This window comes from Aphidius gifuensis, linkage group LG2 (assembly GCF_014905175.1).
Source record: "Aphidius gifuensis isolate YNYX2018 linkage group LG2, ASM1490517v1, whole genome shotgun sequence".
Taxonomy (NCBI): domain Eukaryota; kingdom Metazoa; phylum Arthropoda; class Insecta; order Hymenoptera; family Braconidae; genus Aphidius; species Aphidius gifuensis.
The window spans coordinates 28,505,897-28,533,108 of record NC_057789.1 but is presented as its reverse complement, the minus strand read 5'-3'; the positions used below and the strand labels follow the sequence as shown (position 1 = coordinate 28,533,108).

The following is a 27,212-nucleotide window of genomic DNA, read 5'->3' as shown; positions in this document are numbered from 1 at the left end:
ATCTTCAAGTAGATTATTCAAAAGATTAACATCTAACGTGTCATTTAAAATGATTAAAAGAAAAAAAAAAAAAAATTGAAAACTCAATGTATATTTATAAAAACAGAAAAACCTTTTTTGTAATTTATTTATTTATAATAAAATAATTATCAGCTTCAAGTCAATTAAGCATCATTAGCGTTAAATTTATATATCGATTATTTTTTTTTTTAATATCAAACAACATAGATACAATTTACAAATTTATTTGCCTCGATAAATGAATATCAATCTTTACAAATATTCAATGAGTATAAATCAAAAAAAAAAAAAAAAATATCCGGATGACATTAATCTTAAATAAAAAATAAAAATAAAAATTACCAGCAACACTTATACTTGAATATATTTTATGATTTATTTATTTTTAAAACTTGAATGATTTAATAACACAACTTAATTCATTCTAAATAATATTTCATTTTTCAAAAAAAAAAATCTGTGAATTTTCAAGTTCATTAATAAATTGTTCATTAAAAATTTTCAAAACGACGGGGTGTCGTCATCAGCAATGACGATAAAACAAGTAAAAAAAAATCAGATACAAAATAAACTATCAGCTTATTAATACACACAGATTTTTTTTTTTAATTTTTATTAAAACCCACGCATTGATTTTTTTTTTTCGATTGCTTTAAATGGTAAATCAGAATACTCAAAATTCAAGTGACCCGTTTGCAATAAAAAAAAATGAATATGATTAAAAGTTTGCGTGTTAAAAATAATTTTTGAATTATTTATTTGTGTTTTTTTATTTGGTGAAAAAAAAAAATTATATAAATATTTTTTTTTCAGGTGAAAATGATTCTTGGAGAGTGTTCAATTATTTGTGTATAATTATGAGTATATTTATGTGTTTTTTGTATTTTTTTCTGGTTCATTAGTTCTTGGATGTATGGTGAGTGTGCAAAACCATCACCGATGGTATTTTAATGGATTATAATATGGTCCCTTTTTACTGACTGCATCATCCTCACGTGTGTCGTTTAAACAACTTCTCATATATATGTTTTGAAATTAAATACAAGAAATATATAAGGAAGAAATTTCAAGTCATAATCTTCTTATACTGTACTTGTTATTTTAAACAAAACACAACAAAAAAAATGAGTAATTAACATTCTCGGAATAATTTTTTATATTTTTCCTTGTTAAATATATATAAAAGAGTTTATTTTAAATTTTCTACACGTGCGGTTGTTTGTTATTATAATTATAATTTTAAAAAATAAATAAATAATAATTTTAACTAAATAAATATATATAATTTTTGTTGTAAATTGAAAATTGTGGTTTTTCTTTTTTTTTTTAAATACTAATATTTACAATAAATAAATTATTTTAAAAAATTTAAAATAACAACAAATATAAATAAATAAATTCAATTTTTAATAATAATTGTATCGAGTCAATAAAGTGACTGGTTAATTAATTTTCATGTTAATTAATTTTGAATGAATGAAAAATATGTGAAGATTTATAAGGAAAAAATAAATAAATAAATTGTAAAATTTAGTGTTAATTATTTATAATATAATTTTTTAAATATTATAAATATTTGTTAAATTTTTATGGCTGTATTTTAGAATGCTTGTATTATTTAAACAATGATTAATAAAAAATATTTCATGGATTTTATACAAACACACGAAACAGGATTTTTTTTTTTTTTTTTGAAAAATTATAAACCAGGATAATTTACTTCTAAATTATTTTGACAATAATAATTAATTCCTCCACTGTCATCAACAATTATAAACAAAATAAAAATTATAAATTTCCATCAATTATTATAAATAAATAATTAAAAAAACTATACCTGAATATGAAAAAGAAAAATAGAAAAAACAAAACAGTTATGTACACATAAATTTCGTCTAAAAAAAAAAAAAATTCGCTACTTAAATAATATTTAAATTCAATTATTTACAATTATAAATAAATAAAGCTGTAATATCAATATTATCAAGTTCATAAAATAAATATATTGCAGTTCTAGATATAACGATATGATTATATATTAAAAAAATAAATTAAATGGTATAATAAGTGTGTAATCAACATTTCCTAATTATAACTAACATTTAATAATCCTAACAACATATTTAAATAAATAAATGAATTATTATTTGAAAAAATATCCGGTTTATAAATTATAATTTAGAAATATATACGTTGAAAGTTTTGAAAACTTGACTAGTCACAGGTTGATCTAAAGATAATTCGCATCATCATCATCATCAACATAAATATATCCGAATGCAAAAAATAAAAAATCACCTGTATGTCCATTCACATTCGGATTATTCTCATTATATTATTATCCCTCAATTTAATATTTAAAAAAAAAACAAAAATAATAAAAAATGGTCATTGAAAATCATGAAATGCTTGTTATAAAAAAAAAACTTGCTCATGATAAAATGAGACTTTAAATTGTTATAATAAAAAATAATAATAATAACATAAATAAACTAAATTGTTTATGATTATTCAAAATTAAAATAATATTACCTGAAGGTTTTGCCTGATAAATAATACTTTCACCGATTATTGAGGTTTTAAACCGCAAAATTTATTTCTGATTATTATCGATGTAATCCAAAATTGCTGCACTTGTAAATAATCACAACACAATATAAAAAATAAAAAAAAGCCACTTCACAAATATTCACACAAAATAACTAAGCTAATTTTAAAAATATATAATTTATTTATAAAATAATTAATAATTAATAAATATTTAAAATGAAATTGTAACAAGGTTATATAATATTAATATAATATCCTTGTTAAAAAACAATAGCCAACACACAACCAACTAAAACAACCAATAACTAAAAAGTTTAAACATTTAAACACAGTTAAAACAAGTCGAGTGTCGCCGGCATTTATCTTCAGCTCCATGAAGCCGCCGTATTCGATCAGCTTGTCGTTCTATTGGTGTACCGCTTACAAGCGGCAACCTTTTCTCCGACATCCTCTGTCACATAAATATTTTTTTTTTTTTATGTCAAACGTAAAAACTCAAAAAAAAATACTTTTTTTTTTATTTTTACGTAATATTTTATTTATTTATTATAAAACACTATATTTTTAATATTTTTTTACACCTGTCTCGTCAAAAATGTCACGTGATTTAATTAAAAAAAAAAAAACAATTAATCTTAGTAAAAAAAACGTTTGAAATAAATCGAAAATGATGTTTTTAATTTTTTTGGAGTAAATCGTTTTGGAGCTCTACAATTACACTAAAAATAAAAAAAATAAATGAGTACTTGAAGAGGACGAAACAAGAGAGTATCATTTGTTGACTGCGTATTTAATATTGACCAATGAGAGTATGAGGAGAGGACCGAGAGAGTAACTTTATCGTGACGATCTACCAAGAGCATTAAAACACATCGTGCATTCCACACGGGTGGAGAACCTTCTTAGAAACTCACTCAGCACACACATGTACATCTATGTATATAAAATATTTATAAAAAAAAAAATATAAACAAAAAAAAAACCAAGTAGGTATTATCAACTTCCAGATACACAATACACACGAACAAAGGGCCTTAAGGGTGGTAAAACATGCTCAAATTTATTTCTTATCAATCATCAAAATTTTTAATCATTTTTTTTTTTAAATATAGAAAAATATCAAATGATTTATCAATGAAATAATTCGTTGATCTATTTTTGAATTGGAAAATTAATTAAAACTTGATTTTATTTTAAATTTAATTTTTTTTATTTGGTTTTTTGTTTATTTATAAAAATGTATTGTGTTTTTATGTTAAAGCCGACACGTAATGTAGATATTATTAAAAATATATTTATGTAGCAATTGAACATTCACCAAAGCTTGGAGAATTCGGACTGACTCTCAAGATCAGGCCCTTCTTCGCGATTCTCCTTCCACGAGATTTACTCCACCTCCACCTGCCGCGTAAGGCCCCGCAAATTCATTCGGTTATTCCCGTTTTTTTTTTTTTGTTTATTTTATTTCATTATTATTAATACTTGAATTTAAAAAAAAAAAATCATATCCCATGATCTTGAAAAAATATAACAAACAATTATTAATAAATAACAATAAATTAACTTTAACATTTGTAAATAAATTATTTCTAAAATCAATTAAAATGTCTAATCAATTTATCAATAAATCTTGAATAATTTACCGTCAAAACAACCAACAATTAATAAACAATTAAATTAAAAAACAATTAAATTTTATTGACCCACTTTTTTTCAAAAAAAAGAAAAACTTTTGCAGAAGTGATAGAAACTGAATTTTTCCTCAGTTGATAATATAGTTGGCAAAATAAATATATTTTAATAATAACAATAAAATAATAATAAATTGTTGCAAAAAAAAAAAATAATAATAATAATATTTAAAAAGAAGGGATACCAGTGTCAGGAAGCCACGTGATCTTAGTCGCGCGCGCAGTGTCCGCCAAAAACATGGCGTGACATGATCATGGCACTGTTGGATTACGAAAGACGAGAATATTTAACTAACCGGGGTAATAACCCGTTTAATGGTATTAAGCTCATCAGTAAACATCGTTCAATTGTTCAATTGATATTGTCAAGTGCATACTCAAGTAATAAAAGAACAATGGTGTACGATATAACCTGGATAATACCAAAATTACGACAACCACCATCAAGGCTATGGAGGTTTGCAAGCACACTCACATTTTTTGCTGTTGGTATATTCTCTAAAATTATTATACGTAAGTGTATTATATTCACATATATATATATGCAATTATATCATTATTGTGACATTTTTTATTTTTACAATTATTTTTGTTTGGTCATTTTGTAGTTTTGTTGTCATTGTCACAATATACTTTTTTTATTTTTTTTTTATCTATGTTAGTTACATGACAATATCATAAACAATGATTATATTTTTATCAATTTTATATATTTATTTTAGAATGGTTAAATAAAACAACTGTCTATAACAGACACATACTTGCCAACAATTTGGATACCAGACCAAAAAATAAACCACTTATTACTGTCTCAAATCATCACAGTTGCTTTGATGACCCAGGTATTTGGGGTAAGTTATGTCATAATTTTATTCAACTAAATATTAATAATAAACATTTTTTAAATTACTGTAATTAATAACAATTTATTTTTTATTTTTTTAATATTAATTATTATTGATATAAATTGTGAGTAGGTTGATAAATTAAAATTACATATTTAATTTATTTATTATTCAATTATTTATTTTAAAAAAAAATAGAAAAAAAAAAAAAACTATATTCAATGATTATTTATTTTTGAATTAATTATGACTTGCAGAATTTTTTATAGAGATTTTTTACACAAAAGAATATTGATTGTTTTGATTGATTTATTTATTTATTTATTTTTTTTATTTTTTATAATTGAATAATTTTTAAATGTAAGAAATTTTTTATAATTTAGATACGATTTTTCAGCAACCTTGAATATGCGACATTTGTTTAGAAAACAAAAAATGCGTTGGTCACTTGCTGCACATGATATTTGTTTTACAAATAAATGGCATTCATATTTTTTTATGTTTGGTAAATGTATACCAATTGTACGTGGTAATGGTGTGTATCAAGAAGCCATTAATTTTTGTATTGAAAAACTTGGATGTGGTGATTGGGTACATGTATTTCCAGAAGGTAAAGTCAACATGTACAAAGATCAAATAAGGTATGTCGTTATATCATTTAAATTATAAATTGTAAATATATTAATTGATAAAAGTTGATGGTTTTTTTTTAGATTAAAATGGGGCATTGGTCGTTTGATTATGGAATCACCAATTACACCAATTGTTATACCAATTTATCATTATGGATTTGATGAAGTATTACCAAATTTTCCACCTTATTATATTAGAACTGGTAAAAAAATTACATTAAATTATGGAGAGCCAATAGACTTTACTGATATTATTGCTAATTTAAAAAAATCAAATGCCACGGAAATTGAAATAAGAAAAACTATAACTGATAAAATTGATGATGAACTACAAAGGTAAATTAAAAAATTATTTTAGAAATTTAATAAACAAGATGCTGTATCAATAAAAATTATAAATTTTATTTTTTTAATTACAGGTTGAAAACTCAAACTGCAGCATTGCATGAACTTTGACCTAAAAGTGACGGTTATAACCGTCACTCGATTTAGCATACAATTGACTAATCAAAATGCAACATCATTGACAAAATATAAAATAAATAAACCAACAATCAGTATATAATGAAAAATAAAATATTGGCCTTTTTTTTATCGCTGTTAATTAATAATATCACTAAGTTTAATAAAATAATTAAATCAGCTTTTATAACTATAAATTATTTGCTAGATTTTTAATAACAAAATGTGAGAAAAAAAACAATCATAACATAAATTAATTATATTAATTATTTGTAATATGTGAAAATTAATTAGACTGCAAATATTGTATAAAAAAAAATTATCAACAAGGTAGATTATTTGGTAAATTACTGACCAAAAAGAAAAAAAAAAACAAAAAGAGAAATACGAATTGGAAAATTGTAAATAAAAACGTATTGTGTTTTACATATTAGTTGTAATTAAAAAAAATGTATGAGCACTAAATACGCTAGGTGATTTAAAAAAGAAAAAAAACAATTTAATTTAATTTAAAAAAAAAAATAATAATCCAAGTTTGATATTATAATTATTTTTTTTCAACGCAACAAATAAAAAATTTTGGATTTAAATTTAATTTATAATTAAATGAAGGTAAAAATTTGTTTAGCTTATTTATTCATAAATAATTATATAATGTAATCAATTACAAAAAAAAGAAAATTAATATTTTTTTAAAATCAATTTAATGTTTAATTTTAAAAAAATAATAATGCCATATAAATAACACATGTATTTCAATTTTTGTTTTATTTGGAATTACAATATTTTTTTCTTATACACAAAACACAAAATGTAATTTTGTAAATATTACAATTAATTACAGTATTTGTTTAATCTCGTGATTAATATTTTTATTTAATATATTATATCTTTTTTTTTGTTTTTAGTTTGGCTATTTAATTGTACACAATTATCAAGAGGCAATATAAATATTCAAGGAATTTTTAATTATAATATTAAGAAAATAATAATAAACTTAATAAAATTATTAATAACTTTACATGCATTCCAGTCGTTTGATTGGAAGATGAAAATATAACAACATAATAAATTATATCTTCTATAATACATTTACAAAAGAACAAGCTTTCATCTTAATATTTACAATATTGGCCACGATATTTTTAAACCACCGAGAGACAGAGAGAGGATAATTTATTTTAATCGAATAAAAATAGTTGAATAAATTACAACGCCAAAAGATTTTTCTTTTACACAAATTACACTCCATATTAATCTCATATATATATATTTTTTTTTACAGATAAACAATTATTTTATTTATTTATTTTTTTTAATCTCAGGTATTTTTTTATTTATTATTTTTCTATAAAATTAAATGATCAAAAATTAATCTTTGAATTTCTAGATATTTTCATTTGTAATCTGTTATTTTTTTTTTTGTTTTTGGCTATTTCAAAATATAAATGAATATTAATTTTTTTTTTTTCTTTTGAAAATTACATTTACTAAATTTCGAAATATAATAATCAATTTTTTATTTTACGAAGATTAGATTTATTAAAATCACATATACTACCAAGTAAGGCGGAGCGATCTTTCGTAGTGTTGGATGGGACATTTGATGACACTGATGATGATGATAATTGTTGTGGTGCTGGTGGTGGTAAGGGTGGAGCTGGTGGACATATATTTTTAATAATTTTACTATTCCTATTATTATTTTTATGTTTTTTATATCTGATCCCATGGTCTGTAGATCCTTCAAGGAAAAAATTTAAAACCAAAAAACATTAGATAAATAATTCACTGATAAAAATTCAACAATAAATTACATGCAATTAATTATATTTATATTTTTAATGACATCACAGCTAAATATGATGATCAAAAAATTCCAGGAATTAATATTCAGTATAAAATTATAAATTATCAATGTAATATAATTTTTTAATCATCATATTTAGCCATCAAATCATCCTTGATATAAAAAAATAAATAAAACACCTTTGAGGATGACCTACGTGTTACAATTTTACGCACAATGCGTCATCAACTTTTGTGTCCAGCTTCGAAATAACATTCGAAATTTCATATTATTTATAAATATTAATAATAAATAAATTATTTTATTATTTAATAAACTTACCAGATGGTGGTGTTGGTGTGCCAATACTTGTTGTTGTTGATGTACTTGTTGGACTATCTGAACGTTCAGAATTTTTTCCATTAATTTTTTTAATTTCATTTGTTCCAATTTTATTACTTGTAGAATTTTTTTCTTGTGCAAGTTTTTGTTCTTTTTTCTATATGAAAAATAAAATAATAAAATTAACACAATATAAATAAATTAATTAATATTATTTAAGAAATAAATTAATAAATAATAACCAATTTTTGTTTTCGTTTTTTCATTTCTTCTTCAGAGCTCATCATTTCTTGTACTTTAACAAGTTTTTTTTGATGTCTAGCAACTTTTTGTTCATCTTTTAAACGTTGTTCTGCTTTACTCGCAGCTTCTAGTAATACATCTTTAAGATGATTACTTAATTTAAAATATGGTTTTTCAATTGAACTACCAGCTAATGTAATTTTTTTAGCATTATCAAAAAATGGATGTTCAATTAATTTAGTAAATACTGGAAGATCTTGTTTAAGTGCTTCTGGTGATAATATTATTTCAAGTAAATTTTTTAATTTATCATCATAGTGTGATAAATCATTACATGTTGCTTCAAGTAATGGTCTACCAAATGTCATTTCATACAACACATGACCAAATGAATAAACATCAACTTGTGTTGTTGCATGTAGCCTACGTCTTTGTACAACATATGGACGATAAAATGCTGGTAAACCAAGTAATCCATTTTCAAGATCAAGTAACTTAATACCAGTTGATGTTAATAATATATTACCAGTATGTAAATGACCATAACGTAAACCTTTATCATAAATATAACATAGTGCTTGTAGGATTTGATAACCATACATTGATATTTCAGTTATTGTTAATGATTTTGTTTGTTTTGGATTACCATATTTTTTAATAAATGGTTGTTTTGGTTTAGTCATACATAATATATCTCTTAATGTACCATTTGGATAAAAATTTCTAATAGTTAATGCACCATTTTCAGTGACATGTTGATGTACCATACTTTCAATATTAATATGTTTTAAATTACCCAAACTTTTATATACATTTTGCATATCTTTATCTTGTAAATGTTTATCTGGACCAAATTCAACCCATGCTAAAATTAATTCTTGTTTTGGATTTTGACGATTTTTAACAGTATAATAATGTTTACGTAAACGCCAACCCATATCAACAATTGGTTTACCAATTTCGAAATTTGCATCACTACGAAGTGCCAGTGACACTTGTTGCAATGCTATTTCTGCAAATAGAAAAAGAAATGACATTTAATAATTCAATTCAATGAAAAATAACAACAACAACAACTTACCATGTAAGGGTGCTGTATAATTATTGGGATCAAGGAAATGTTTCATCGGTAACGATGAAGCTAATATGGGATTCATTAGTATTGTGTTTAAATAATTTTGTAATCCAATTTGTCGTTGAGCTACAAATTCAGCATCCATATTACCAATGATTTTTTTAGGTGGCAATGATAAATCAATGCCTGATATTGATAATGCATTATTGAGCTGGACGAAGTCATTGTAACGATGGCTAATACGCCAAGAATTATCTGGTAATGGACCTCTTTGTACTCTAATCACGTATTCCTATAAAAATAATAACAAAATAATTATTTATCAAATTTTCATTGACAATTTTACTCAACATTTTATCAACCAATTGTTTGAATGAAAAAAATTAGAAATTTTCATACCGTATGACCGTCAATTTTTCTAGCATTTTCAATGACACTTGTTAATTTAATAGTATCATCAAGCAATACTTTATTTGTATATTTTTTCTCAAATAAAGCCATTGATCATGAAAATATAAATTTTTTTATATTCATACAGGGTGTAGGTTGTTTTTCTACCGCGTAGTTTACTTGAGGCGCCATAAATGACGCGACTTGGTATCATTATCAAAACATCAGGTTTATTTTTTATTTATTTTTATAAATCACTTAATAGTTTTATTGATAAACTCATTATCAGTTACTATCATCAGTCATCACACAAGATTATCCACCATAACATCAATAAATCACAAATGAAAATTAAAAAAAAAAACAACAAAATTATACCAACATGAGAAAAATAATAAAGATAATCAATAAGTAATTATATTTTTTTTTGTATAATTTTTATATGAAATTTCAATTGATTTTGTAGATTATTAATTATATCATCACTTATTTTGACGTTTATGAATACCAATAGACGCCATTTTGTCATGTTGTCATGTTTGATTAAACACAATCATAATAAACATTTTTTATATTTTCCTTTTTTTTTTTTCATTCATCAACACAATGATTTATTAATGCACACATAAACACTGATGACATGTTATTTAATTTATCAATATACAAATTATATTGTTTAAAATAAACAAATAATTGTAAATTTATAATTAAACAATTGGATATAATTCTCAGAACTTGTTGTCTTGTTTTGTCTCTTTTATTTTGAGATTAAAATGTCACACACAAAATCGATTTCTCTCTCTGATAATTTTGTTGTTATTAAATAAAATCACAAGAGGCGCCATTGCAGGTGAATAACTTAATCAAAAAAAAAAAAAAAATATTAACAATTAGTGAGAATAATAAAAATAATAATTAAAAAAAAAATAGATTAACACGATGACAATAGTAGAAATTTTAAAATTTAAAAATTTTAATAGGAAACTTCGATAATTTATAACTCAATAAACAAAAAAAAAATATTATAGTAATTAAATAAAATATTTACGAAAAAATATTAACAGTTTTTTTTAGCCAAGTGTCAAAAACAATCACCACATGTTTTAAATTTGACAGAATGTAAACAATAATGGCGCCTAAAAAAGTTGTGAGTTGCGGTGAGTGAAAACCGACCCTTACGGCGACGAAAAAAAAAAATAAAGCGGTGTGTCCACCGTGCAATGAATTGGCAAAAAAAAAAAAGTGTAAATAAATAAATAATTATTAAACAAAATTAAAATACAATTAAAATTAATTATTATTACTTTTATAAATAATGATTATTTATAAATCTTAATGTCAATATTAATTAATTAATTTGTACAAGTTGTTATTTTATAATTTTTGTTTAGAAAAATAATAAACAAATATCAGCTGTGTGTTGTGTGTGTGTGTGAGTGTGTGTAGATCCATTGACATTTGACACCACCACCGGGAATCAAGTTAGCCAGGTGTAATAAAATAAATAAAATTAAAAAAATTATCAATAATTATATGACATTATTAAACAATACTCTGTTGACTACATGTCATTGATAAAATATTAGTAGTATATCTTAATTATAAAGCTACTACTCTGCCAATATTATTATCTTCAAGTCTTCATCAATCTGCGCGTGTCGTAAAATTAATAAATATAATAACAACATCACAAACAATAATAAAATGTCAAAAATAAATATTCCAATGTACTTAGACTAATTAAAAAACCAAAAAGTTAATTATTTAATTTATTAAATGACAAATAAATTGAATTAAAAATTAACAATTAAGTAAGTGATATAAAAATAGAATGAAATGAAAAGGTAAATATTTTATTTGTTATTTTTATCATCATCATCATTGATAATTAATTTTGTAATGATATTAATTAATTTACAGATTATTAAAATGAGTGGACAATCAAATGTAGTTATTGTTAGGCCAGAGGCACGATTTGATGCAAAATGGCTAAAAACAGATTTACAAAATTTTTTAAGACGTGATCGTCTTGCTGAATTATGGAATGGTATGGTACGTGATGGAGAAATTGTTGGTAGTTTTTTTGATGGTTTATTTAATTCAGCTGGTATTATATCAAAAAAAAGTCAAAATGGACATTATTACTGTCATCATTTAGCACTAACATGTCTCTGTTGCGATGGAATATGTGGTCCATCAAGTGGTTGTAATTGTTTACCATGTCAAAAGTTAGATGAAGAAGAAGCAACGAGAATGTCACTTGCTGATAAATCACAATTGATACCAGCACAAACAATAATTGATCGTTGGCTGTGGGAAGATAAACCATCAATTAAAGATTGGAATGATTGTATGGATTCATTAATAAAAGAACAAGCAATATTATCAAATCAAGTTGCTAATAGTACATTGTCATCAACAAGACTACGACAAAGATTAGTTATTGCTAGAAGATATTTCACTGCCTTATCTAGACAAAAAATACATGACAACAATAAAAAAAAAACAACTATTAATACAACTAAATCAGCAACTGTTGTTAATTCAATTTCAACATCATCTAAAGCACAAGCATCATCATCAACATCACCCCCATCATCAGCATCATCATCATCATTAACAAATAAAACATCTAAAATAACTAAAACAAATAATGAAGCAGCTGTTGGTCTTGCTAAAGTTGGTACACGTGCTGCCCTTAATTTTTCATTTGCTTATTTACGTCGTGCCTGGCGATCAGGTGAAGATATTGAATTTTGCAGTGAAATATTAACTGAATCATTAGAAACATTACAATCACTACCAGAAGCAACATTATTTGAAGAAAATAGTGTATCACAAGTATGGCTTGAAGTCGTTGATAAATCAACAAAATTTTTACGTCAAATTGTAACGGGTGATTTATCAAGTAATATATCATGGTGCCAAGTGCCAGTATCTGATCAACATACTGCACTTTGTTTATTACTTGAGCTTGTTATTCAACGTGGTACATTATCAAGTTTTCTTGATTCAGTTATTTTATTATTTCAAATTAATGAAAGAAATAATAAAAATCAAGATAATCGTGTTATACCATCTGGCTCATCAGCACCATTAGTACCATTATTAAAAAGACTAAATTCAATACCATCATTAAAAATTAAAAAATGTGATAGACAAATAATACCTGGTCCATGTGAAGTATTACTTAAATATTTAAATTTACCAGATGATGATATTATTGCTGTTGATTTACGTAAAGCAGCAATTATTATAATGTGTAATTTAAGTCGTTTATCAACACCATATTTACCACCAATACAAACTCATTCAAGTTATTTTAAAAATCAACAACAAAGTCAAACATATCAAGAGGTATTTGCCTGGGGTGGTGTTAAATTTGGCAATGGTACATCACCATTTTATTGTGATGCAATAAGTGATTTAGGTGTTAAACAATTGTGTTGTACTGAACGTGCATTAATGATTCTAACACAAAGTGGTCAAGTATACATGATGCATTATGGATCAGAGACACAATATCCACAAAAAATTGATACATTTGAGCATTATACTGTAAAAATGATTGCATCACATGCAGATGGTAAACATTATATGGCATTGACTGAAGAAGATATAACATTTTCATGGGGTAATGGTGATGGTGGTAGACTTGGCCATGGTGATACTGTTTCATATGATCAACCAAAAATAATTGAAGCATTAAATAAAAAATCTGTTGTATTTATTGCATGTGGTAGTACATATTCAGCGTGTTTAACTGCATCTGGTGAATTGTATACATGGGGAAGAGGTATTTATGGTAGACTTGGACATGGTAATTGTGATGACACATTGGTGCCAACACTTGTTGTTGAATTGAAGGGCTATGTTGTTGTTCATGTTGCTTGTGGATCTGGTGATTCACAAACATTATGTGTAACAGCACGGGGAATTGTATTTTCATGGGGTGATGGTGATTATGGAAAATTAGGAAGAGGTGGATCTGATGGTTCTAAAGTACCTAAAATGATTGAAGAATTGCTGGATATTAATGTCGTTAAGGTTTATTGTGGTGGTCAATTTTCAGCTGCATTAACTGCTGATGGTGAAGTTTATACTTGGGGAAAAGGAAGTACTTATCGTCTTGGTCATGGTGATGAAGAACACACGAGATATCCAAAGTTAGTTGAGGCACTTAAAGATAAAAAAATTAAAGAATTATCAGTTGGCAGTGTTTTGGTACTTGCTTTAACTGAAGATCAGCAAGTTTATGGTTGGGGTCGTAATGATTATGGTCAAATTGATCCAGCACTTGGTTTTACTGTGCCAAAACCATCACTGTGTGTTGCATTAACTAATAAAAATGTAATTGGTCTTGTTTGTGGACCAACACAAAGTTTTGCATGGTCATTGTCAACTTGGTCTGTTGCATCTCGAGTGCCATTTGTCGTTGATATTTGTGAAGAAACTTTTAAATTACTTGATGTACTTCTTACAAAATCATGTGAAGGTCTACCAAGTACTCGACCACCAACACAAGATCGTGAATGTCTTGCTGTTGCTACACTTAATCTTCTTCGACTACAATTACATGCTATTATTTCACAAAAAATTGATCCAAAAACTGTTGGATTATCAGCAACTTGTGGTATTCCAAGTCTACTTGATTCACTTAAAAATCAGTGTGTTAGTTTAGCAAGTGGAGCTGGTATTTTAGCAACAATTCAAGAAGCCGCACAAGCTGTATTACAAACTGGCTGGAGTGTATTATTACCAACAGCAAATGAAAGAGCTAAAACATTATCAGAATTTTTACCAAATTCAAAATTAAAAATTGATGAAACAACTGATAATAATAATCATCAATCTTATTACAATAAAGGTCAACAATTTATGGCTGATTTATTGGTATCAAGTTTAATGGCTGATGGTGGTCTTGAGCATGCATTAAAAGCAGCAATTGACATTGAAATTATTGATATATCAGATGAAAAAGAAACAGCAGTTTTACCAAAAACAAAACAAGTCAAAGAATTGAATTCAGAAAAACAACAACAACATAATATAACAATATCATTACTACAACTAGTCAAACAATTAATTAAAAATGGTTCTTGTATAACACAATCAAAACTTGAACAATTACGACATGACAATGATGATTTAATTGATGATAAAAATGATGATAATAAATCTGATACATATAATTCACCAAGTATTAATTTGTTGCTACGATGGCAACGATTATTAATAGCTCAAATGTATAAATCAACAAATGACAAAAATGATAGTGAATTAATTGGTGTTGAATCATTGTTTAAAAAATATATAACACAAATATGTGATCATGTTAATGAAACACTTAGAATTGCTTGTGATATATCTAGTATAAGTGTCAAGCATTTTGTCATGGTAACGACAATTTTAAAAAATGATATAATTAATAATTTATTTCCTGAACTTGTTGTATGCCTGGTATTATTGCAAATTGATATTCCAATTTTATTGGACAATATTAATTGGATGGATACACTTGCACCAGTTCTAGATGTACTTGATAAATTTAATCGTTTTGCACCGACAATTGAAAAAAATGATGCTGATGATTTATCATGGCCTGGTATAATTGCACCACAACAATCAACAAATATTAATTTATCAGGACAATGTAATTCAGCAACAATTGTAAATAGTTGTTGTACAAAACAAATTGTACAAAATGAAGAGCCAATATTAATACGTTGGGCTGATTTAGAAAATCATAATCGTGATGGTGGTTTATGGGTTGTTATTAATAATCGTGTTTATGATGTACAAGATTATTGTCATGAAGGTTCTTGTAATCTTGAAATGTTTCATCGTTATACACTTGGTCGAGATATATCTTGTAATTTAAGTAAAAATAATTTATCATCAACAAATTCACAGATAAATACAGCTGCAATGGAATCATGTTTTGTTGGTTATTATTGTCAATCAGAACCAGATAATTCAATACAATTTACAATACCAATAATTGATATATGTCTTTCGCTACTTGATACTGAAAGAGCATTAAGTTTTAGTCTTGGTTTTCATGCTAGAAGAATGCGTCAAAGTATGCCATTATTACCAGCTGAAGAAGAAGCACGTAAATGGCTTGATAGTCAATTTCTTCAAGGTGGTCTACAAATATTACAACCACCAAATCCATATGAAGAAGAAAAATGTGAAGCAAGAAGTAACAATTCAACACCAGCAAATTCACCAACTGATTCAGATATTTATTCACCGCTAATGCCAACAACAAAAGATTCACAATCGAAAAAATTTATTGCTGATAAATCAACAACATTTATTCAAGCATTAGCTGAGTATCATAAAACAAATACACATGTACAAACATTTTTATCAATTATTGATAAATATAGTAAATTAAATAATCTATTGTCACATGTTGATTTTAGTGGTGATCATCCAATTGGAGAAGTAAGTAGATTATTAATGGCTGTTATTATAAAACATCTTAATATTGGTGAACAAATAATTGGATTAATTGATCATGGATTACCAGAAGATGATGCTAAATGGTTTGTTGATATTATTAAATTAATTCATCAAACAAAATGGAATTTAATTAGAACACGTCAACAACAAAATAAAAGTTACAAAGAAATTTGTGCTCCTGTTTTAGAAAAATGTCATTTTTTATTGTACGAAGTTAGACCAGCTACGAGTAATGAAACAAAAGGTTTTCAAAAATTAAAATTATTATATACAGTACCAAGATTTAAGAGAGCTGTTATGAGTGTTATAAAAAATATTAGATTGAGTAAAAAAAATAAAGACACAATTGTACCAGCAAAACTTGATGATATTGTCAACACATCAATACAAAATAGTCGTAATAAAATCAATAAAAATATACAAGATACTGTACTTCCAAAAGAGCAATTAAATTTATCAACATCATCATCAGCAACGACATCATCATCGTCATCATCACAAGTTAATATTAGTAGTAAAAAAAATATTACAATTGATTCAATGATGATTAATTTAAAAACAAAAATATTACATCAAGATGAAAAAAAATTAATGAATGAAATTGTTAAATTTTGTGTCAGTGAAGAGGGTGGTAATGTTGAGAATTTAAGACGTGCTATGTACTGTCAAATTCAACGAGTTAAAATGCGTGAAAATGGAATAAATATGCTTTGTCAATTATTAAACAAAGAAAGCTTAATAACATCTGTTAAATATTCATTATTAAATGGTTGGCTTGGTTTGACACTTGACTATCATGATTTACAAAATAACAAAATAACAGCAACTCATTCATTGAGTAATATTCAACTGGTAACACCATATCAACGTGCTAAAATAATAATTGCAGAAGAAAAAATAACATCATGGGCAATTAAATCATTGAGAAAATATATTATTCAAGCAGAATCACCATACAAAGAGAGTAAAGTTAAAAGTAGTCTAAATCAGGGTACTTATACTTGGCTAAGAAAATTACCAAGAGCTAGATTTATCTTGGCAATACTTGGTATGTTGACAAATCATCATCATGCAAATGAAATGAGTCTTTTAATAAATTCTGGATTGATATCTAGTATTTTAACATTGCTACGACAAATTGGACCATTTGTTAATACAACAAGTAACACAACAAATACAACACCAGTTGCTGGTGAACCAGAAGATATTAAACAAGATGTTACAGCCATTTATGAAGATGTTATTGAAAAAAGTAGACCACCAGCAGTACAAATGAGTGGTGCTGAACTTGCTGCACTAATGAAAATTGGTACAAAAGTTGTACGTGGAAATGATTGGAAATGGGGTGAACAAGATGGTACACCACCTGGTAAAGGAAGAGTCATTGGTGAACTTGGTGAAGATGGATGGATCAGAGTACAGTGGGATAATTGTACGACAAATTCTTATAGAATGGGAAAAGAAGGTAAATATGATTTAAAATTAGCTGATACACCAACACCACCAGAAAATGATTCAGACATTGAAACACCAATAAATTCAAGTAAAATAAATCAACAATTTTCATGTGATGTACATCCAACAACTTATCTTAAAAATGCATCAACAAATTTATTAAAAATTTTACTACTTTCGTGTAATACAAATGCTGGTGGAATACAAAAATCAGCAGTTACAATTTTAACATCAACAATACGTGGAATAATATCAACATCATGTAGAAATAATGATTCAAGTATACAAACACAATTAGCAAAAGAATATCATGAAACTTGGGCAACACTTGGTTTATTAAAAACAATATCAAATTCATCAATTATTTGTCAAGCATTAAGTACAACAGCTTGGATTGATTTTTTATTAAGTATTGTTGCTGATGAAAAAGAAATTAATATTACAAAACAAATAATAGCTATTAGATTATTAAAAACAGTTGTCTGTTCATGGTCTGAAGATTCACAAAAAATGAGACAATTTTTATTGAAAATATTTAAATTACTTGGTCAAATATCATTGAGTTGTAGTGCTGGTTTAACTGGTGAATTACATGCAAATAAATGTCGTGTATCAATAACAGCATCACACAGTTCAACACTTGCTGAAGAACTAATTGGTCTTATAAGAGATTTACACATGTGTACAGAATGGCAAATTGAATTAAATTCATTTTTATCATCAAAATTATCACTTGCTTCAGATTTACTTAGTGATGGTCCACTTTTTCATATACAAATGAATGAAAATGGTGGCGAACACAGTACCAATATTCAACAAAATGTTATTGCAACACTTGTTGTTGTTGGTGGTCTTGATGAACGATTACGAATTGGTAAAACAGTAAAAATTGATGATGAAGCTGGTGTTGTTTGTAAATTTACAAATAATTCAAAATTAATATTACAAATGCAAAATCAATCTGGTGCACGTACTAAGGTACCATTTGCAAATGTTAATTGTATTGATAATAAATTTCATTTAGAAAGATTACCAATGACTGATCAATTATTGGGAGCATGGACAAATATATTATTAGGACACAGTAGAATGAATTATCGTCGTCCAGGTGGTATACCAGTTATTGCTGGTGTTGTTAATTCATCAATTTTACGTACACAACAAATACAACTTGCAGCATTAAATGCCGGTAAAACATTATTAAATTATCAAATGAGATTACGTCAAGTTTTACTTAGACAAATTGAAAGAAGTGATGATACTGCTGATGATACAGATGAAAATCATCATCCAAAAACACTATTTCAAGAACTTCTTTCACGAGCAATTAAACCACAACCATTAAAGCCAATATACAAACCTGAAGAACTTGAAAGAGTTGCACTTGCAATATCACAATATTTAGCATCTGAATTACGTCACATTCCAATTCATCAAAGTGGTGGTTCTGGACCAGTTACACCAAATTCAGATTATTCAATGGCATCAATGACATCAAGTCAAAAAAGACATTGTCGTCAAAATAATATTAATAAAAATATAAATCCAATAATTACACAACTCATTGAAATGGGTTTTAATAAAAAATCAGTTGAATATGCTATTAAAAATTTAGGTACTGATGATATAACACCAGAAACAGTTGTTGCTTGGTTACTTGAAAAAGCTGATGCTGTATTTTCTGAAATTGATGAAGTTCCACCAAGTTCAGATGATTCAGATAGTGATTCAGAATTTATAAGTGATGATCCTGAAGATGTTACATCAATTCAAGCACCAACAACACCACCAACAACAACATCATCAGCAGCAGCAGTTGTACCAGCTGCATCATTATTACAATCTTCACCACTAGCACCACTAGCACTACCACCACCGCCACCTCCACCACCACCAGTATATATGAAACGATCAGATTTTCTCTCATTTGACGAGTATGCTATTTATGTCAGAGACAATGTCACTGCAGGTATGCTTGTTAGATGCTGCAAAAGTTATGAAGAAGTTGAGTATGGTGATATTGGTCAAGTTGTTAAAATTGATGCAGAAGGTTTACATGATTTAAATGTTCAAGTTGCATGGCAACATAAAGACGGTACTTATTGGGTTAGATTTATTCATATTGAATTGTTGGGTCATCCACCATCATTGCCAGGACCACCAGCTTTAAAAGTTGGTGATAAAGTTAAAGTTAAAGCATCTGTTGCAATGCCAAAATATAAATGGGGCTCTGTAAATCATGCAAGTATTGGTATTATAACTGGAATAATAAATAATGATAAAGATGTTTCGGTTGATTTTCCACAACAAACAAATTGGACTGGTTGTATTATGGAAATGGAAAGATTACCATCTTGTCATCATGCTGTATCATGTAATTTTTGTAATTTATCACCAATATCTGGCTCAAGATTTAAATGTAAAATTTGTGATAATTATAATCTTTGTGAAAATTGTTTTTATACAAAACGTGGACATCGTCATGGTTTTAATCGTATTGCTGAGCCTGGTTCAGCAGCTGTATATGCTGGTAAACCAGGTAGATATCATCGACAAGATATTACTGAATCATCATTAATTGATGACTGGTCAAAATGCATAAGAACATTGAGTGTATCATCAAGAGACAGTTGGGCAACAAGACTCGTTGATAAATCAGATAAATACTGGCAAAGTTGTGGTTCACGTGGTAAACATTGGATAAGATTAGAAATGTTACCTTGTGTTCTTATTGAATCACTAAAAATTACAGTAAATCCACAAGACAGTAGCTACATGCCATCAGTTATTTCTGTAAATGCTGGTAATTCATTTAATAATTTAATTGAGCTAGCAACAATAACTGTTAAAAATACAGATGAAAATGTAACACTAATACAAAATATGCGTGAATATTATCCATGTATTGAAATTGCAATAAAACAATGTCGTAATGGTGGTATTGATTGTAAAATTCATAGTTTAGATATTATTGGAAAAAAAAAATTATTTGAAAATCAATTAGCAACGTCAGTGTCATTTTTAGCATCTGATTGGGAAACAGTACAAGAACAAATGATAACACAAAGAAATGGAAATGCTACTGGTAATACAACAAATCAATATCAACATACAGCTGTTTATGTTTGGGGTCTAAATGACAAAGATCAACTTGGTGGTTTAAAAGGTTCTAAAATTAAATTACCAGTATATAGTGATGTATTGACAAGATTAAAACCACTTCATATTGCTGGTGGTAGCAAGACACTATTTATTGTAACACAAGAAGGTAAATTATATGCATGTGGTGAAGGAACAAATGGACGTCTTGGTCTTGGTGATAATAATAATGTTTATGAGCCAAAATTAATACCATTTTTAAGTCAATATGTTATTAAAAAAGTTGCTGTTCATTCGGGTGGTACATATGCTCTTGCATTGACACAAGACAGTAAAGTATTTTCATGGGGTGAGGGTGAAGATGGTAAGCTTGGACATGGCAATAGACTGTCATTGGATAAACCACGTTTAATTGAGGCATTTAAATCAAAAAGAATTCGTGATATTGCTTGTGGATCTAGTCATTCTGCTGCAATATCAAGTAACGGACAATTGTATACATGGGGACTTGGTGAATATGGTCGTCTTGGTCATGGTGATACTGCAACACAATTAAAACCAAAGCTAGTTGAGGCATTGATTGGCCAAAGAGTCATACAAGTTGCATGTGGTAGTAAAGATGCACAAACACTTGCATTAACTGAAGATGGCTCAGTTTATTCATGGGGTGATGGTGATTTTGGTAAACTTGGAAGAGGTGGAAGTGGAGGATGTTATACACCACTTCTTGTTGATCGATTAAATGGACTTGGTGTTGTACGAATTGAATGTGGTGCACAATTTTCATTGGCATTAACTAAATATGGTGAAGTTTGGACATGGGGAAAAGGTGATTATTATCGTCTTGGTCATGGTAATGATCAACATGTTAGAAAACCAACAATTATCGAAGGTTTACGAGGTAAAAAAGTAACAGATGTTGCTGTTGGAGCACTACATTCATTGGCTGTAACTGATACTGGACAAGTATATGCCTGGGGTGATAATGATCATGGTCAACAAGGAAATGGAACAACAATTGTCAATAGAAAACCATCATTAGTTCATGGACTTGAAGATATTAAAGTTAATAGAGTTGCATGTGGCTCGAGTCACAGTGTTGCTTGGTTATTGATTGATCAACCAATTACAAATAATCAAGAACCAGTTACATTTACAACAGCTAAAGATCCACTTGGTCAAGCATTTCTTGGATTTAAAGATACAACTGATTCATCAAATAGTTCATCTGTTAATGATAAAATATCACGACCATCATTGTCAAGTATTATATTATCATTGGAGAGTAATGTTGCCAAACAACAAGCTCTTCAACATGTATTAAATGCTCTTTATATAATACAAGCAAGAAAAGCAATAGTTATGTCATTAAAAAGTCATACATCACTTGAAGATAAACAAGATATTATTACACCACAATCAGAAACTCCAACACCATCAGTCAATGAGGTTTATCAAAATGTCGGTGAAATTGCACAAGGTGGTGGTGAAGCACCAGCAAGTACATCAGAAGTTCAACCAATAGCAAGTCCAAGAGCAACACCAGCACTTGAAGATTATCCATCAGCTACAATATTTCCATCAATGTCAAGTTCAGCAAGTTTATCATCAAAAACATCTAAAATGTCAGCAAGTGCAGCAATGAGTGTTATTGCTGCAACATTAACATCAAATGCACAAGTTGTTGGTGAAGGAACAGGTAATGAACCTGGTCTTGATGAATTTACATCACAATTAACTGAAGAAGACGCAAGAATGCTTGCTGATTTATTAAAATTAGCTGTTGCCAATAGAATTGACGAAGGTGGAAAAGAAACAATATCATCAACTTTAATTTTATTAGCAAAATATAATTCAAAAATTAAAAATATGTTATTAGAATTATGTGTTACTGAACTTGAAGATACAACAACAAATTCAAATTGTACAAATAATGTACCACAATCAGTTGTTCAAGAAACACCACATCCATATATTGACGATACAACATTGACAGGACACGTTAAGATACCAGGTGCTGAAGCATTACGTATTGAATTTGATCGTCAATGTTCAACTGAAAGACGTCATGATTTATTGACAATAATGGATAGTGCAAGTAGAGTTGTTGCAATTAAATCTGGTCGTGAATGGAGTGAATGGGCAACTGAGCTTCGTATTCAAGGTGATGAAATATTTTGGAGATTTTCATCAGATGGTTCTGTTAATGGCTGGGGTTGGCGTTTTGCTGTTCATCCAATACTAGCAATACTATCACCACATGAACTTGGATCTGATCGTGCTGTTTTATCACAGCCATCAATTGCTCTTGCTGAGTGTCTTCTTGACAATAGTCTCATTATTAATTCAACAGATAAAAATATAATCAGTCGTCTTGCTTGTACACTTGCACAATGTAGTCAATTGTCAGTATTATCTGCACAACAAAGAATTTGGGCATTACAAAAATTACAAGTTGTTTATGCAAATGGTGCTCAAGGTATGCGAAATGATTGTCAAGCACTTGCTTCATTACTTGGCTCATTACCACAAGCATTATTACGACAATATGAGTATGAAGATCCAGCTGTACGTGGTGGTAAACAGCTAATGCATAGTGATTTTTTTAAAGTACTTGTTGCTCTTGCTTGTGATCTTGAACTAGACTCAATGCCATGTTGTTCAGAAATTCACAAATGGTCTTGGTTTAAAAGATATTGTGTAGCAGCTAGAGTTGCTAAGACACTTATTAATAGAACACAATTACCAAAATCATTTTGTACTGATGTTGCCAAGCGAATAAATGAAATGGTTATCACAGAAAATAATGAAAATGATGCAGTAGTAGAAAATATTTGTAACAGTAATACAAGCAGTAGTTGTAGTATAACAACAACTATAACAACAATTGCTAGTAATAATAATTCAAATAGTACAAGTATAACTGACATTGCAAAAGCTCATGAAAATCATAATTTTTTTAAACGTGAACATGATCAACAATTGTTAATGTGGTTAAATCGTAGACCAGAAGATTGGACATTATCTTGGGATGGTTCAGGTGCAATTTACGGCTGGGGACATAATCATCGTGGTCAATTAGGTGGTCTTGAAGGTGCAAAAGTTAAATTACCATCACCATGTGAAAGTTTATCAGCACTACGACCAATTCAACTTGCTGGTGGTGAACAAACATTATTTGCTGTAACAGCTGATGGTAAAATATATGCAACTGGTTATGGTGCTGTTGGTAGACTTGGTATTGGTGGAGTTGATTCAGTTATGGTACCAACTCTCATTGAATCAATTCAACATGTATTTATTAAAAAAATAGCTGTTAATTCTGGTGGTAAACATTGTCTAGCATTGTCATCAGAAGGACATGTTTATTCTTGGGGTGAAGGGGATGATGGTAAACTTGGACATGGTAATAGAGTATCTTATGATCGACCAAAACTCATTGAGACATTATTAGGAACTGATATTATTGATATTGCTTGTGGTGGACATCACAGTGCTGCAATAAGTTGTACTGGTTTATTATATATTTGGGGAAAAGGTAGATATGGTAGACTTGGACATGGTGATAGTGATGATCAAACAAAACCAAAAATAGTAACAGCATTACAAGATTATAAAGTTGTAGATGTTGCTTGTGGTAGTGGTGATGCACAAACACTTTGTGTCACTGATGATGATAATGTTTGGAGTTGGGGTGATGGTGATTATGGAAAATTAGGTCGTGGTGGAAGTGACGGTTGTAAAATACCAATGAAAATTGAATCACTTGCTGGACTTGGTGTATTTAAAGTCGAGTGTGGAAGTCAATTTTCAGTTGCATTAACAAGATCAGGTGCTGTTTATACATGGGGAAAAGGTGACTATCATCGATTGGGTCATGGTACAGATGATCATGTACGAAGACCAAGAAAAGTTGCTGCATTACAGGGTAAAAAAATTATATCAATTGCAACTGGCTCATTGCATTGTGTTGCTTGTTCAGATAAAGGTGAAGTATTTACTTGGGGTGATAATGATGAGGGTCAACTTGGTGATGGAACAACTAGTGCCCTTCAACGACCAAGACTTGTTCATGCACTTCAAGGTAAAAAAATAACTAGAGTTGCTTGTGGTAGTGCTCATACACTTGCATGGAGTACAACAAAAGCAACACAAAGTCGTTTACCAGCAACAACACCAATGGAATATGACATTGTCAAAGATTTACCATTTTCAGCATTGCATAATCGATTAGTTTTACTACATCATTTTGCTGAATTACTTTGTCCTTCACTTGTCATGTTTCCAGTATCTGGAAATATTGGCCTTAATAAATTAGCATCCCTGCTTGTCTACAGTATTAAAGAAGCAACATTTAGAAAAGTTGTACAAGCAACAATGATTCGTGATAGACAACATGGTCCAGTTATTGAATTAAATAGAATACAAGTTAAACGTGCAAGAAGCAAAGGTGGTCTTGCTGGACCTGATGGTATTAAATCTGTTTTTGGGCAAATGGTTAGTAAATTATCATTGTTAACACAAGATGTATTATTTTTACCACATCGTGTATGGAAAGTAAAATTTGTTGGTGAAAGTGTTGATGATTGTGGAGGTGGTTACAGTGAAAGTATTGCTGAAATGTGTGATGAATTACAAAATGGCTCATTGCCATTATTTATACCAACACCAAATGGTCGTGATGATAATGGTACAAATAGAGATTGCTTTTTATTAAATCCAATGGCTAAATCAACTTTACACTTGAATATGTTTCAATTTCTTGGTATTTTAATGGGTATTGCCATAAGAACAGGTAGTCCATTGAGTTTAAATTTAGCTGAACCAGTATGGAAACAACTTGCAGGTATACCAATGACACCAGCTGATTTAACTGAAGTTGATAGAGATTATGTACCTGGTTTACTTTGTATAAGAGACATGGATCCTGATGAAAAAGTATTTCAAACACTTGAAATGCCATTTTCAACACCATCAGCTGTTGGACATGATGTACCACTGTCAAATAGATATCGTAAAATAACATTAGACAATAGACATGAGTATGTTAAGCTTGCATTGAATTATCGTTTGTCTGAATTTGATACACAAATAAAATCAGTACGTGAGGGTATGTCAAAAGTAGTACCTGTTCCACTTTTGGCATTGTTCAGTGGTAGTGAATTGGAAACAATGGTTTGTGGAAGTCCTGATATTCCTTTGGGTCTTTTAAAATCAGTTGCCACTTACAAAGGCCTTGAGGCAACTTCTCCACTTGCCCAGTGGTTTTGGGAAGTCATGGAAGAATTTTCAAATCAAGAGAGATCATTGTTTCTTCGATTTGTCTGGGGACGAACACGTTTACCAAGAACAATTAATGATTTTCGTGGAAGAGATTTTGTTCTACAGGTTATTATCTATTATTTTAATTTTATATTTATTTATCTAGATTTTCTATAATACTTTAATGGTAATTTAATTAATTTTCTAGGTCATGGACAAGTACAATCCACCAGATCATTTTTTGCCAGAGAGTTACACTTGTTTTTTCCTACTGAAAATGCCAAGATACTCATGTAAATCAGTGTTACAACAAAAATTAAAATATGCAATTCATTTTTGTAAAAGTATTGATACTGATGAGTATGCCAGAGTTCAGGCTGCTACTAATTCTGATACTGATGACACTGATAGCTTGGCTAGTGAAGAGCACACGTCTCTCTAAATAAATTAATTAAATTTAAAAAAAAAATTACAAAATTTATATTATAAAATAATTAATGTCGCTTAAAAATAATTGTTACTCATTTATTATTTTATTTATTAATTTTTATCTAATTTTTCATAGTTCAAAAGCACGAAAAATAAAAAAATATTTATTGCGCTTGGAAAAATAATATTTCTATGATAAAGAAATTAAAAATAAGAAAAACACATTGTTCATATTTAATTATTATTTTGTTAACAATTTTTTACGATTAAGTATTTATAAACGTTTTTTTTTTTTTTTTGAAAATAAATGTACGAAGTAGGTGGCAATAGTAAAGAAAAAAAAAAAAAAAATGATTGAAATAAATATCTGTATATATATTACAACAACAATAAAGTTCTTTTTTTGGAATTATTGATTATTGTCGGTGGTCATTTAAAAAACTGGCGCCAATATTC

At 27.9% G+C, this 27,212-nt stretch overlaps 4 protein-coding genes across 6 annotated transcripts in view; 2 read left to right on the top strand and 2 right to left on the bottom strand.

The window, feature by feature from the left end:
• The window catches only part of LOC122850086 (protein prickle-like), a 61,254-nt gene extending 57,343 nt beyond the window's left edge, over window positions 1-3,911 (bottom strand). Inside the window, exon 1 of the mRNA XM_044149097.1 lies at window positions 2,554-3,911. The gene's annotated coding sequence lies outside the window, so the exon portion shown is untranslated. The remainder of the gene's footprint in view (window positions 1-2,553) is intronic.
• A 561-nt stretch (window positions 3,912-4,472) lies between these two features.
• Window positions 4,473-7,301, top strand: LOC122850163 (tafazzin). Its single transcript, XM_044149235.1, has 5 exons — window positions 4,473-4,775; window positions 4,985-5,113; window positions 5,505-5,748; window positions 5,821-6,075; window positions 6,159-7,301. The coding sequence occupies exons 1-5, from the start codon at window positions 4,511-4,513 to the stop codon at window positions 6,193-6,195; spliced, it is 930 nt and encodes a 309-aa protein (XP_044005170.1). The 5' UTR covers window positions 4,473-4,510; the 3' UTR covers window positions 6,196-7,301.
• LOC122850109 (PX domain-containing protein kinase-like protein) lies at window positions 6,951-10,891 on the bottom strand. 3 transcript variants are annotated; one of them, XM_044149133.1, is made up of 6 exons: window positions 10,050-10,891; window positions 9,657-9,942; window positions 8,575-9,587; window positions 8,333-8,489; window positions 8,208-8,252; window positions 7,831-7,945 (listed from the first exon to the last, which is right to left on the bottom strand). In XM_044149133.1, the coding sequence occupies exons 1-5, from the start codon at window positions 10,149-10,151 to the stop codon at window positions 8,236-8,238; spliced, it is 1,575 nt and encodes a 524-aa protein (XP_044005068.1). In that variant the 5' UTR covers window positions 10,152-10,891; the 3' UTR covers window positions 7,831-7,945; window positions 8,208-8,235. The 3 variants fall into 3 exon arrangements, with proteins under 3 accessions (XP_044005067.1, XP_044005068.1, XP_044005069.1); XM_044149134.1 differs by having other exon boundaries at window positions 7,850-7,945; window positions 8,191-8,252; XM_044149132.1 differs by lacking the exon at window positions 8,208-8,252 and having other exon boundaries at window positions 6,951-7,945.
• Window positions 10,892-11,454: 563 nt separating this feature from the next.
• Window positions 11,455-26,785, top strand: LOC122850074 (E3 ubiquitin-protein ligase HERC2). Its single transcript, XM_044149077.1, has 3 exons — window positions 11,455-11,884; window positions 11,961-26,453; window positions 26,536-26,785. Exons 2-3 carry the CDS (start codon window positions 11,970-11,972, stop codon window positions 26,767-26,769), a joined length of 14,718 nt encoding a protein of 4,905 aa, XP_044005012.1. The 5' UTR covers window positions 11,455-11,884; window positions 11,961-11,969; the 3' UTR covers window positions 26,770-26,785.
• The last annotated feature ends 427 nt before the right edge of the window (window positions 26,786-27,212 follow it).

Excerpts from the sequence above, each read along its gene's own strand:
- LOC122850074 (XM_044149077.1), top strand. The coding sequence starts at position 11,970 with ATGAGTGGACAATCAAATGTAGTTATTGTTAGGCCAGAGGCACGATTT. Across the intron at positions 26,454-26,535 it reads GAAGAGATTTTGTTCTACAG|GTCATGGACAAGTACAATCC; the intron begins GTTATTATCTAT and ends TTAATTTTCTAG.
- LOC122850163 (XM_044149235.1), top strand. The coding sequence starts at position 4,511 with ATGATCATGGCACTGTTGGATTACGAAAGACGAGAATATTTAACTAAC. Across the intron at positions 5,114-5,504 it reads TGATGACCCAGGTATTTGGG|CAACCTTGAATATGCGACAT; the intron begins GTAAGTTATGTC and ends ACGATTTTTCAG. Across the intron at positions 5,749-5,820 it reads ATGTACAAAGATCAAATAAG|ATTAAAATGGGGCATTGGTC; the intron begins GTATGTCGTTAT and ends GTTTTTTTTTAG.
- LOC122850109 (XM_044149132.1), bottom strand. The coding sequence starts at position 10,151 with ATGGCTTTATTTGAGAAAAAATATACAAATAAAGTATTGCTTGATGAT. Across the intron at positions 9,943-10,049 it reads GAAAAATTGACGGTCATACG|GAATACGTGATTAGAGTACA; the intron begins GTATGAAAATTT and ends TTATTTTTATAG. Across the intron at positions 9,588-9,656 it reads TTATACAGCACCCTTACATG|AAATAGCATTGCAACAAGTG; the intron begins GTAAGTTGTTGT and ends TTCTATTTGCAG.